We start from the raw sequence: 12,379 nt of genomic DNA on the forward strand, positions 1-12,379 counted from the left end.
TCTCCACTAGTCGGAACCTTTTATGGACCGTCCATAAACAACGGCACAGATGCTGACCTCACCTAGTGCAAACGCAGACCATGGGACCAGCGTTAATCGGGTCTTAAGCAATAGTGCTTTTTCTCTTTTATGACTTTTTGCAGCGCAGCCAACGTCCCATCACGATGGCGGACCTGCGGTGAACCGATATCGACTTTTCTTACCACCGGAAAGGTTAGGTCACTTTGTCGAACATGCGCTAGTCATGGCCGTTAATGATGCCCTTAGGTTATTTTGTCATTATGATTGAAAGTCTTTGTTTAGTTTGGTTGACACATATTTAATCAATTTACGTGTTCTTAACAAATCTCTTGTGATAGCTAAAGTTGATTGATTTTACCAATGTGTTACCAGAGGGCTTTTGTTAATTTGATTTGGTTAACCGCGGTGGATTTTCTTGAAATAATTCGAACTGTCAAAAATCCACCAAAGCATCTACCACATTGATCGCACAAAAATCTGTGGTAGAAAAGTATCCACCGGTAGATGCTTTGGTGGATTTTTGACAATTCGAATTATTTCAAGAAAATCCACCGTGGTTAACCAAATCAAATTAACAAAAGCCCTCAGGTTTCAAATCTGCAAGAACTGGTCGCAAAATATAAGTTAATCTAATGCCAACTCGTCGAAGTTTAAGTTTAATCAGAGTGCATTGGACCCTTTCCTCAAAAAATCATCGGCTTGCTCAGATATCTCTGTCCCCGTTCAACTTTCAACCCGCCCGTTGACGGATGACCGCCAAAACGGCTAACGTAAATAAAGCAGCGTCGGCGTGAGTGAATGCATTGTCCTTCTGTCAAAAATTATTCGTCAAGGTCGTCACGACGTTTTGGTGAGCTCTCGTGCACGTCCAACTGGGATCCGGCGCGGAGTTGTAGTGTGCGCACGCGTAACTCAAAACTCCGCGAAGAGTTTGACCAGCTAACCCCGTTCCAGCTGCGCTGCATACCGTCTTTTGCTTGCGGTCTTGACTTGATCACCTTTTGTTGTTGTTGTTAGGGATGTATTTCGTAACATTGGCGAAAGAGAGAGAGAGAACGAGAGATTACGTGCCGGGTTTTTGGTAGTGGTGAAGATCGAGCGCGGTTCGTTGGTTTGCAAAAGATTGGCGTTTAGTGATGAGCCCGTGCTAGAGTTGTCTGTTTTGGGTAGATTTTGGGGGACGGAAGGTTATGCGGTCCAATGGCGTTGCGCGCAAGGTTTTGTGACGTGATGCATGGAACCGTTTCGGATGAGGAAAACACAACGCCACAGGTATGTTTAACACAATAGGAAGGTATTTTGGTTGTTTATTCCTTATTTCTTATCACTACATCTACTCACAGAGTTTGGATATAACGGGGGAGATAGAGCTTAGGGCTAGTCAGCTGAGCTGATCTTACTGCGTCTTTTGCGTATCCGGATAGGGAACCTCCGCAAGGTGTTCGATCTTGCCGTTGATGTGAGTTCCATCACCTGTAAAAGTACTTCCGTTAGAAACATGACTTCAGGATACAGTCGATGATCTTACCGTATTTAGCGATCGTTCGTTTCACCAGTTCTTTGGAGGGTTCCTTGAGATCCCACGCCCAGCCAATTTTGGCAAACAGGTCGATCCAGAAGGTGGAAACGTTGACCTTGTAGTCTCCCAGCTCAGCCGCTTTGTAGTCCCACGGGAACACGTGGTGATAGTTGTGCCAGCCCTCACCCATGGCTACCATCGATACCCACTTGTTCTCGACGGGTTGGATGCGACTGTTTGAAATAAAAGGCTTAGCAAAATGATCGTTCAACCGGGCAAGTAGTACTCACTTGTCGTACGGTTTGCTGCCGTACATGTGGGCGGCACTGTTGACCAACCAGGTGAAGTTAAGGGTCAGCACGTTTCGGAGCAGACAGTTGGACAGGAAGGACAGCATGAAGTCCTGGCCGAAGAAGTACCACGGGATAACCGAGGGAATGACGTAGGTGAAGAGCGTCTTCAGCAGGGGGAAGTACTTCTCCTGGAATCGGACGACAGGGTCGGCCATAATGTCCGACATGTCGATCAACCGACCCTTCTTGATGCACTCCGGATGCTTCCTCAGCAACAGCCAACCGACGTGGGCGAAGAAGAAGCCCCGGTTCGAGTTGTGCGGGTCGGCGTCCGTTTCGGAGTACTTGTGGTGGATGCGATGGTCACGGATCCAGTCGTACAAGGTGTTCTGACCGGACATGCAGAAGCAGCACATAAGGATAACGCGCAGGGGTAGATTTGCCTTGTAAGCCCGGTGAGTCCACAGCCGGTGGGCACCGGCGGTCACCCCGAAACCGGCACAGCCTCCGACGAAAAAACCTAGATGCGAGGATGATAAATTTCAAGTTATAGCGGTACTGCCAGTTTCCTTGGCCGGTGTTAGCCATTAAATGTGCCATTGACATTGGCCATAAAGCCAGTATGTTTGCTCCCCATAAAACATGTGAATTTAAAACCAGTTTAAGCGCAGCACTTTGGTTTGCTCCTCAAGTACGCTTGCTTGCCTCGTAAAGTTATAAAAGAGATTCATTAAACATTAGGAAAGGTCATACCTCCAGTTTATGTTTGTTTATAAACAAACTAGCTGTCAAGAACGTAACCTTGACATTGATACTTTTCTGTGCAAATGCGCCCAATTTTACGGTTCACTGTATCAGCAGAATTTAGTCATTTTGACCCAAATTTTCGTGGCCATTGCAGTGACCTGTGAAGTCACTTTCCTCTTCGGTTGACCATCTTTTTGACAACCATCTTATGCAACTGTGTGCAGATTTTTTGCCAACACAGCAGTTCTTCAGCTGTCCCCAATCCCAGGTGCCATTTGAATGATTTTGAATTTGTTATTGTTGCCATGGTTGTGGAGCGGCTTAAACCAGTTTTCCCAAGCATCTTCGTCGCTACGCTTGCTCAAAATGTTGTTTTTTTGCCCAAATTTTTCGCTTTCGAAAAACTTGTTTCAATCATCCCAGCGAGATTTATTAAAGTTTTGGTGAACTGACTCTATCGAAACTTCGAGAGTGAGCAAAAATGCAGATGATTTCGTTTTCCGGGATATCCTGGATTGGTTTGAATGGTTGAGTGGTTATTGAAGAGTACAAACACAAACAAGTCCAAACGTGTTTTCGTTCTAAAACCGAAATCCGGTTCCACAGATGTTTTGCAGACGACACGAGGAAACAGTAAAATGCTTCGCGAATATTTGATAAACAGAATCAGTAATGAAAACCTGGTTCAGTATGGCAAAGTTGATTTCTTTGGCTTGATTCCTAGGTTTTCTGCAGCGCGGAATGGTTCGTTTAAGATTTGATGATGTTTTTGCTGTCGTGTTCGTATTTCACCACCTGCTGAAACTTGGTTGAAACTGATCGGAACGATAAACACATTTGTTATTTAACCTTGATTTGTTAAATGGCAGGAAGGAAAAACTCAATTAGTTTTCATTTTGAAAATAACGCATTTTAATTTTTAAATTATTTCAAAGCATAAACTTAATTGTCACTGTAACTGATGTTTAATTATTTGTTTATTTATGGATTTAAAAGGTTACTGGTTGGACAATAAATATACAATTAGTATCGTCAACTGGGGTGAATCGGGACAGCAGTTTTAACCATGTAGAAGCACAATATTTTGATTTTTCTGGTTGGTTTCGGTTAGAACAGACTAAGACCAACAAAATGTGTACATCCATTTCCAAATTTAAACCCATTAAATGTTCTAAACACTGCTGTCCCTATTCAGACTGTAGTCCCGATTCGCCCCAGATGACGGTAGTAAATATTCCAACCAGGTCAAATGATACAAGAGAGTCGAAAATAATTTTGTAATTATTGTATTCACTCAAAAATGTGTGTGCCAAAACCAAAAGCTTTACTAATTCAACTAATCGATCGTCAAATTTCTTTTCACCCCTAGAATGACTAGCTACAGTTATTAATAATTTCAAACTTGGGTCAGGGCCGTAGAAACTTGTTTGCTCACGCGTCGTCTTTTTGCGTCATTTTTTTCCGCGTTTGATATACAAATTGCAGTGACCAGTGTTATTTTAATTGTTTCCTTGTCAAGCTCATCCCAGCTTTTTTTTGACTGACTTGATGTTTTGCTTACGATCATTTACTTTAACTAGTTAGAAAGGTGAATCAGAAGCATTTAGCGTACTCACGTTATTGGTTTATTTTAGTACACGCTCGTCCAATATGGCTCATTTTAGAGTTATCTTCAATTAAATTACGTCCAACAGAATGCACTCGTCAATAAGTATGGGATATTTCTTCTCAAGCAGTTTCAATTAACTTTCACTCAAATCAGATAAATCTTGCGTACTGTTCAACGAAAAATATTAAAATTGTTTTATTTATGCAATAAAGGCATTTAGCTAGAGAATGAGTAAAACTCATTATAATATTGTAATAAAATTCCAATGAACACAATTAAATAAACCCGTTATTTTGTTTCTGTACTTATTCAAAAATACTAGGTATTCCATTTGACAGTATTGCAAAAATATCTTAAGGGGCGCTAAAAGCTAAAGGGGGTCAATTTAAATCCACTCTCATCACATACGACGCACTTTAGATTTTTTTTAAGTTTAACATTGTTTTATTAATTTATCAGATCTTGCTTCCCATCTCAAAGAGTTATTATACATCAGTGCTCCACTTAATTTTTCCTTTAAATATCGTCGCTTTTGTTTTTTCCTGTGATAGCAACCATTTGGTACTTTTGGAGAAAATTGATTTTAAAGTTAATTTCAAAATTATGAATGATGGAGAATTTTTTTTAAGCAATCTGTTTCTATACTATCGCTAAAAAAATGCTGCACATGTTGTTTCAAATAATTTGGTCAACAAAGCTAAAAAATAAAATAAGTTATGTAAACAAAAACTGATATTTTAAAAATTCTGGCAAAACAATCCGGAAAAATCTGACAAGCCACTTTTCTCAATATAACGAGCCAAATTATATTCAAAAGTGGTGTTTTTACTTGTTATGTATGAATGCCTGCCAAAATGAACAATGGAGATTAATTTTACTTAGTATGGAAGAAATGAGGATTTTTTTTCAAGTTGACAGTCTACAAATCTGGGCCAGTTTTTCTGGCAACCTTGGTAACAAAATGGATTTCAAATGTAAATAAATAAAAAAAATAAAACAAGTGTCTGTTTGAAAGTAAAATACTATGAGCAAATTGAGTTAGTCATCATTAATATTTAGCCATTTTTAGGGTTAGTGAAATTTCACGATTTCGCGGACAGCGTGAAATCCACGAAATTTGACTTTTTCCGCGAAATCCCTTGAAATTTTATGTGTGTGTGAATTTTCACAACGATTTTTCTTCTTTTTATCAAACTCAAAAAGGAATAAAAATAATCTTATGAACTACTGTAGAATTAAGCGAGTGAATACCCTGGATTAATTACTAACTGGACGGCGAGAAATTCGTTAAATTTATCAATTTTCTTAAATTATTTTTTTTAAATAACACTTGCAACTTAATAAATATTTCATCCAAAAAGACTATTTCATTAAATTTTATTAGTTTTCAATTAAAAAGCTTGAATAAACTTATTTTGATTCAAAATAAAATGAAGATTATCACATTTTAAAAATATATAAAATTTTCTTTCTGGGCCTGTTTAATTTTAAAATGAAGAGTATCACATTTTAAAAATATATAAAATTTTCTTTCTGGGCCTGTTTAATTTTATCAATATTTGTTTATTTGGGTGGATGATTCCCGCGAAAGTAAAAAAAAATTTTTTTTTGTTTTCATTTCTCATAAAAATTTGTTAAAAATTATAGTATTTTTGCCATTTGTCAAATTAAGTTTTTGAAAAGTGAGCTAAAACCCCTAAACAATATGTTAAATGGGCTAAATATCACAGAAAATTCAATTTATTTTACTTATTTTGACCGGAGAAGATTGTTAAAATCTTGCTTCGATATTAAATTCAATAAAATGTAAAATGATATAACAGAAACAAATTAGTGAAAACATTGAAGCTTTATTAGTCGAATATTAAAAGAGCAGTTCAGTAAATGAGAATACGCGTGCCCAACATTTTGTTTCAAAATTTATATGTCCGTAAACCAGAAGGATTTTTTTTTTGAAAATTAGAAGTGTTTTTGTGTCGCATTCAAATTTAGTGAAGATTCTTTTAGTTTATTGAAGAATAGTATATAATGAAGCATAAAAAGTAGTTTCAGTGATTAATACATAAAATTTTCAGAGTCTTTTTAACATTTTTCAAGTTCCGCGAAATTTGCGTGAAATTTTGTGTTTTGAAATTGAGGACCCCGTGAAATTAGCAATTTTCCAGCGTGAAAAATCACTAAGCCTAGCCATTTTATATAACCCACATTCAAAAACAATATCTTTAGTTTTTTTGAAAAGGTCCTATAAGCTATTGTACTTCATATGTTTAAAGAAACAATTTTTTTAACTTTAGATATCTAGATTAAATTGCTATAGAAAACATACCAAAATAAATGTGAGGAAAATTAGATTTTTTCCCAATATTCCAACAAAGTTTATGACTAGGGATAGTGAATTTTCACGATTTCGTGGACAGCGTGAAATTCTACAATTTCTTCGAAATCCCGTGAAATTCATGGATTTTCGGAAATCAATGCACAAAAATACTAAATATTTTATCCACAAAGGTTTGCAGTGTGAGTTTGATAAGTTTTCAATTGAAAACGTGATATTTACTTTTCAATATTGTTTTGATCACCGGAAGTCAATTATAATTATTTGCTTATATTGGCAATTTGCGGCGAGAAATATTAAGCTAACCTAGGACAGAAAGAGGAGAGACAGAATTGAAGATCGCGACAACAGTTTTTTCAAACCTTTTGTCACATGGTGGATAGATCCAGACAGGGCGCTGGCAGTTATAAGGGGAAAGGAGGTGAAGAAGCTAAGGGCCATTCATTCTAAGTGTAATATTTGGTTGAACTAGCTTTTTAGGGTCTTCCATTAACCGACACAGAAGGTGTCGGAGAATGTCCCACATAGTTGACACACGATAATTTCTTTTCGTGTTTCGTCATCTATGGGACGACCCCCAAAAAGCTAGCTCAACCAAACTCGCTATATACTCTTAGTGGCGCACTTCGATTCTACCGATGGATTTCTTTTTTCAGATATTATCTACCGAAAAGTTGCTGCTTGAGAGCACTCTGTACCGATAGTTCCTACTTTCGAACAAATACCGATAGATGAGTTTATTGTTTTTTCTTTTAACCAACTTATTTTTTGCTTTACAATATTGTTTTGATCACCGGAAGTCAATTATAATTATTTGCTTATATTGGCAATTTGCGGCGAGAAATATTAAGCTAACCTAGGACAGAAAGAGGAGAGACAGAATTGAAGATCGCGACAACAGTTTTTTCAAACCTTTTGTCACATGGTGGATAGATCCAGACAGGGCGCTGGCAGTTATAAGGGGAAAGGAGGTTGAGCTAGCTTTTTGGGGGTCGTCCCATAGATGACGAAACACGAAAAGAAATTATCGTGTGTCAACTATGTTGGACATTCTCCGACACCTTCTGTGTCGGTTAATGGAAGACCCCTAAAAAGCTAGTTCAACCAAATATTACACTTAGAATGAATGGCCCTTAGCTTCTTCACCTCCTTTCCCCTTATAACTGCCAGCGCCCTGTCTGGATCTATCCACCATGTGACAAAAGGTTTGAAAAAACTGTTGTCGCGATCTTCAATTCTGTCTCTCCTCTTTCTGTCCTAGGTTAGCTTAATATTTCTCGCCGCAAATTGCCAATATAAGCAAATAATTATGATATTTACTTTTTGAAATCTTGGATTGAACTCTGTTAGAAAAACTCATTTATTGAAATTGAGTTTTTTATAAATCTGTCAGGTTGTTAAACCTGAGATTTTATAAGTTATTTCAGCATATTTCACACTCCGTGAAATTTACGTGGAATTTTGTGATATCGGTTAGTGGTCCTCGTGAACATTGTTTTTTTTTGCGTGAAAAATTACTATGCCTATATCATGACTTGTCACAAAGTAGCACGATAATTTCTGGAGTTTTTTTAAAGGTCCAATAAACCAAATTTTCAGTTTTTGCTTTTTGGTTGTTTTTGAAACTGCCTTGAGTCAGGGGTTTTAAAAAACAACCTAAAAGCAAAAACTGAAATTTTCGTTTTAGATTTTGATGAGAGAGGTCTAATGCACATTTGACCTTTTTTCAATGAATGGTGTTTTGCTATGGAGCAGTTCTCTAGGATTTCGGTCATTCGATTTTTTTTCGTATTTTGTAATCCGGCTGAAACTTTTTTGGTGCCTTCGGTATGCCCAAAGAAGCCATTTTGCATCATTAGTTTGTCCATATAATTTTCCATACAAATTTGGCAGCTGTCCATACAAAAATGATGTATGAAAATTCAAAAATCTGTATCTTTTGAAGGAATTTTTTGATCGATTTGGTGTCTTGGGCAAAGTTGTAGGTATGGATACGGACTACACTGGAAAAAAAATGGTACACGGTAAAAAAATTTGGTGATTTTTTATTTAACTTTTTATCACTAAAACTTGATTTGCAAAAAAACACTATTTTTGATTTTTTTATTTTTTGATATGTTTTAGAGGACATAAAAAGCCAAATTTGCAGGTTGTGCAAAAAATCATTGACCGAGTTATTAATTTTTTAAACAATACTATTTTTTTTTAAATCGAAATTTTGGTCGCAAAAATTTTTCAACTTCATTTTTCGATGTTAAATTGAATTTGCAATCAAAAAGTACTTTCGCCCTTTTAAAATGTTAGTCTTGGTTTAAAATTTCTGAAAATATTGTTTTCGAAAAGATCGGAAAATTTCACATATGTTTCATATTTTAACTTTGAAAATCGGACTATTAGTTGCTGAGATATCGACATTGAAAAATGGTGGGCTGTTTGTGTGAGACTTAGAAAACATCAATTTTCCTGTTTTTAAACCTTTGCATTGCAATATCTCAGCAACTAAAGGTCGTATCAACAAAGTCCGATGAAGCAAAATATAGAGAATTTTCTCAGTTTTTCAAAAATATTTTTTTCAGAAGTGGGCAAACATGTGCACTAATTTGAAAAAATGAAAAACTGTGACTATTTTGAAAAAAGTTACATAAAAATGGCTATAACTTGAAAACGGTGCTTTTTATCAAAATTTCACTTAAGTACTTTTTGATTGCAAATTCAATTCTACATCGAAAAATGAAGTTGAAAAATTTTTGCGCCCAAATTTCGATTTTTTGGAAAAATCAGTATTAATTAAAAAAAATCATAACTCGGTCAATGATTTTTTGCACAACCTGGAAATTTTCGAAAAGTTGGCTTTTTATGTCCTCTAAAACATATCAAAAAATAAAAAAAAATAAAAATAGTGATTTTTTGCAAATCAAGTTTTAGTGATAAAAAGTTAAATAAAAAATCACCAAATTTTTTTACCCTGTACCATTTTTTTCTAGTGTAGTCCGTATCCATACGTACAACTTTGCCGAAGACACCAAATCGATCAAAAAAATCCTTCAAAAGATACAGATTTTTGAATTTTTATACATCATTTTTGTATGGACAGCTGCCAAATTTGTATGGAAAGTTATATGGACAAACTAATGATGCAAAATGGCTTCTTTGGGCATACCGAAGGCACCAAAAAAGTTTCAGCCGGATTAAAAAATACAAAAATTAAAATTGAAGAAAAAAGACCGATTTCGTAGAGAATTGCTCTATGGAGCTTAAACTTATTAGCAAATTATCAAATATGAATTATTTCGACAATCATTTGGCGAGATGATATTGATGATTTTGTTAGTTAAATACTAATAAATTCATCTGATATCAAATATTGTGGTTAACTAATCAACTAGCATCATTTAACAGAGGATTCAAATAACAATGAATGCAAAAAATTATAATTTTTTGTGTTGAACTAAAATTAAAATTGTCAAAAAATAATCAAACTTTCATCATTTATATCAAACATTGTTTGGATATTTTGAGATTTATTTTTGATTTTTTTAAAACATTTCAATACTAAAACCTGTCAGGTGAATTGGCCAACTTCCAAAAGGAACTGAAGGCTCAGATAAAAGTGTGACTGAAGGGCCAAAAATCCCAAAAATAACTGGTTCCACACGTGTCTAACCGGATTTGAACGAGGTTTGCCTTTTCTCTTAATATGTTGAATACTCACACCAAAGATAGGTAACCGGCGTGGCTTCCCAGACGTACACGAAAAACAACGCCGCTGTCACCAGGTGCAACGTTCCGAGAAGGAACACATTCTTCCACTTGATTTCATTATCGAACTTTAGCCCGGTCCAATCGGCCAGCTTGTCCTGGGCCCACTTTCCGGCCGCGGACTGTTGCCACCGGTTGTACCGCTCCATGTACGCGTCCAGCTCGCGGTCGCTGATGGACTTGTCGTCGCCCATCGAGACGGCATTGTTGTTGGTATCGGTAATGATCTCCTTGGTGGAGCTTTTGTCCTTGCCCTGGACCGAGGCTCCCGGGGAGATATCCCGTCCCGGGGCCATCTTCGAAACACTTGCCACCGTCATCCTTGCGCGGTTGGTCTTCACAAACCCGTCCTAGTCCTTCTAATCACACAAACACACTTTCACTGAGCTTTTCCGGGTCGAAAAGAACTCCCAAAGTTACGTCCGATCGCGGCTCATCCCCTGCGCAAACTGTTGTTCGCCAAAACGTTGCCAACGGTTTAAACGTCGGCGCTGGGATTCCGGTTTCAGGGCGTCGTAAAATTTGACGACTCCGTCTGTCTGCCTAATCAGACGAACCTTATGGGAAAAATGGTTGGAGAACAACGCACTGAGTTTTTCGGCGGAACGACGCAGGTTCGGGCCGAAATCTGTGTACCCGAAACGCGCTCAACTGCAACAAGCAGAGACCGAAGGTTCGTCGCTTATATATATAAGAAACAAGTCACTACGGAATGATGCTGGCACTGATGTTTAAAGCCGAAACCCCCCAAAAAACAAACTCTGATCGTTTAACCGAAGTTGCCAAAAAAGCCTCAAACGAAGTTTTCGGCATAGATCTGTGTCAAAACGCGAACTCATGGCGAGAAGTTCAGCAACGCGCAAGAGAGATTTGGGTGGCTGGCATAACCAAGTGCTTTGCGCAGATGAGTCTTTCTCGCCATCGTAGCCGAAATTGTCGACACTGATGATGATGATGATGACGATGGTGACGACGACGACATACAACGCACTTGATCGGCGAAAAACTAATAGGATTGGCTCAGTTAGTATTAATGAGCGTCAGGGTGACCTATTCGAGTGATTGGGAAAGAATGATTTTCATGTTCTGGATTGGGTAATTTCACGCTGTTTGTTTTATTTCAATAGCAATCTGTCATGGACTCTTTTATTTGCAAAGATTCGCCTTTTAGGGGACATGAGCATGAATAGGGAACCCAAGCAACACACTTTGTCAGATAAACGTATTTCCTAACTGGTTATATAACCGAACGGCCTCGTTACCACAACTTGTTCTACAACTCCTGTGCATTGGAAAAAGCGCACTTTTTCTGTTGTATAACATGCCAGAATAAGATGCAAGTTATCAGAGTAAGTTGTACAAATGTATCTGACAACACTGTGCTAGCTAACAAGAGATTCAACGAAAAAAAGGGGGCGTGGTTATCGGCTGTGCTGTCAAATCAAAGCGCACACTGAAAAGGAAAGATAGATTGAAAACAGTTGTCTAACCGTTACCCAACTTACATGTAAACAAACAGTTCTTATTAGAATTTCAATCAACGACGAAGCCAATATGAATAGTATATCTGACTATTTTGGTGCGCTTGTTTCTGGCCAATTTATTTAGAAAAAAATGAAATTGCATGAAAAAAAATAAAATAATGTTTTCGTGCTCTCTAACTGTGATTCATGTGAAACCCTCTTCATGGCGAACTTTTAGATTTTCATTTTTTTTATGAACTTCGCCTTTCCCAAGATTCGATCCGATGACTTCCCCGACTTGTTGTTATCTCCAGGCAGGTCCAGGCGCGCTTCCACATCTCTCCACGAGGCTTCATAGTAAACAAGCTGGCCTAAACGAGAATAAGAAGGCTGCTGTCAGCTTTGTTATACTGCAGTGAGCTATACAACTCAACTCCATAAAAGGCTGTCATTGGAAATAAAGTTATATAAGTTTGTTTCAAGTCAGTTTTTATAACTCCATTATGTATCTTTGTTATAACAAACCGTTTCAACTGTCATTTCGATTACCGTACCACGGAGTAACATTGAAAATTGGTGTGATTTTAATTTGTTGTTTTCTCTATCATGAATTCCGTAAGCTGATATTTTTTG

At 37.3% G+C, this 12,379-nt stretch overlaps 2 protein-coding genes across 2 annotated transcripts in view; one reads left to right on the top strand and one right to left on the bottom strand.

The window, feature by feature from the left end:
- The window catches only part of LOC119767698, an 85,503-nt gene that overhangs the window by 14,173 nt on the left and 58,951 nt on the right, over window positions 1–12,379 (top strand). The gene's annotated exons all lie outside the window — the stretch shown is intronic.
- On the bottom strand, window positions 1,295–10,928 carry LOC6047470 (stearoyl-CoA desaturase 5). The gene is made up of 4 exons (XM_001864489.2): window positions 10,237–10,928; window positions 1,831–2,353; window positions 1,550–1,773; window positions 1,295–1,494 (listed from the first exon to the last, which is right to left on the bottom strand). Exons 1-4 carry the CDS (start codon window positions 10,601–10,603, stop codon window positions 1,418–1,420), a joined length of 1,191 nt encoding a protein of 396 aa, XP_001864524.2. The 5' UTR covers window positions 10,604–10,928; the 3' UTR covers window positions 1,295–1,417.

This window comes from Culex quinquefasciatus, chromosome 1 (assembly GCF_015732765.1).
Source record: "Culex quinquefasciatus strain JHB chromosome 1, VPISU_Cqui_1.0_pri_paternal, whole genome shotgun sequence".
NCBI classification, from domain to species: Eukaryota; Metazoa; Arthropoda; class Insecta; order Diptera; family Culicidae; genus Culex; species Culex quinquefasciatus.

Coding starts and splice junctions, on each gene's coding strand:
- LOC6047470 (XM_001864489.2), bottom strand. CDS start 10,603: ATGACGGTGGCAAGTGTTTCGAAGATGGCCCCGGGACGGGATATCTCC. Junction 2,354..10,236: donor GCCGGTTACCTATCTTTGGT/GTGAGTATTCAA, acceptor CCTCGCATCTAG/GTTTTTTCGTCGGAGGCTGT. Junction 1,774..1,830: donor GGCAGCAAACCGTACGACAA/GTGAGTACTACT, acceptor TATTTCAAACAG/TCGCATCCAACCCGTCGAGA.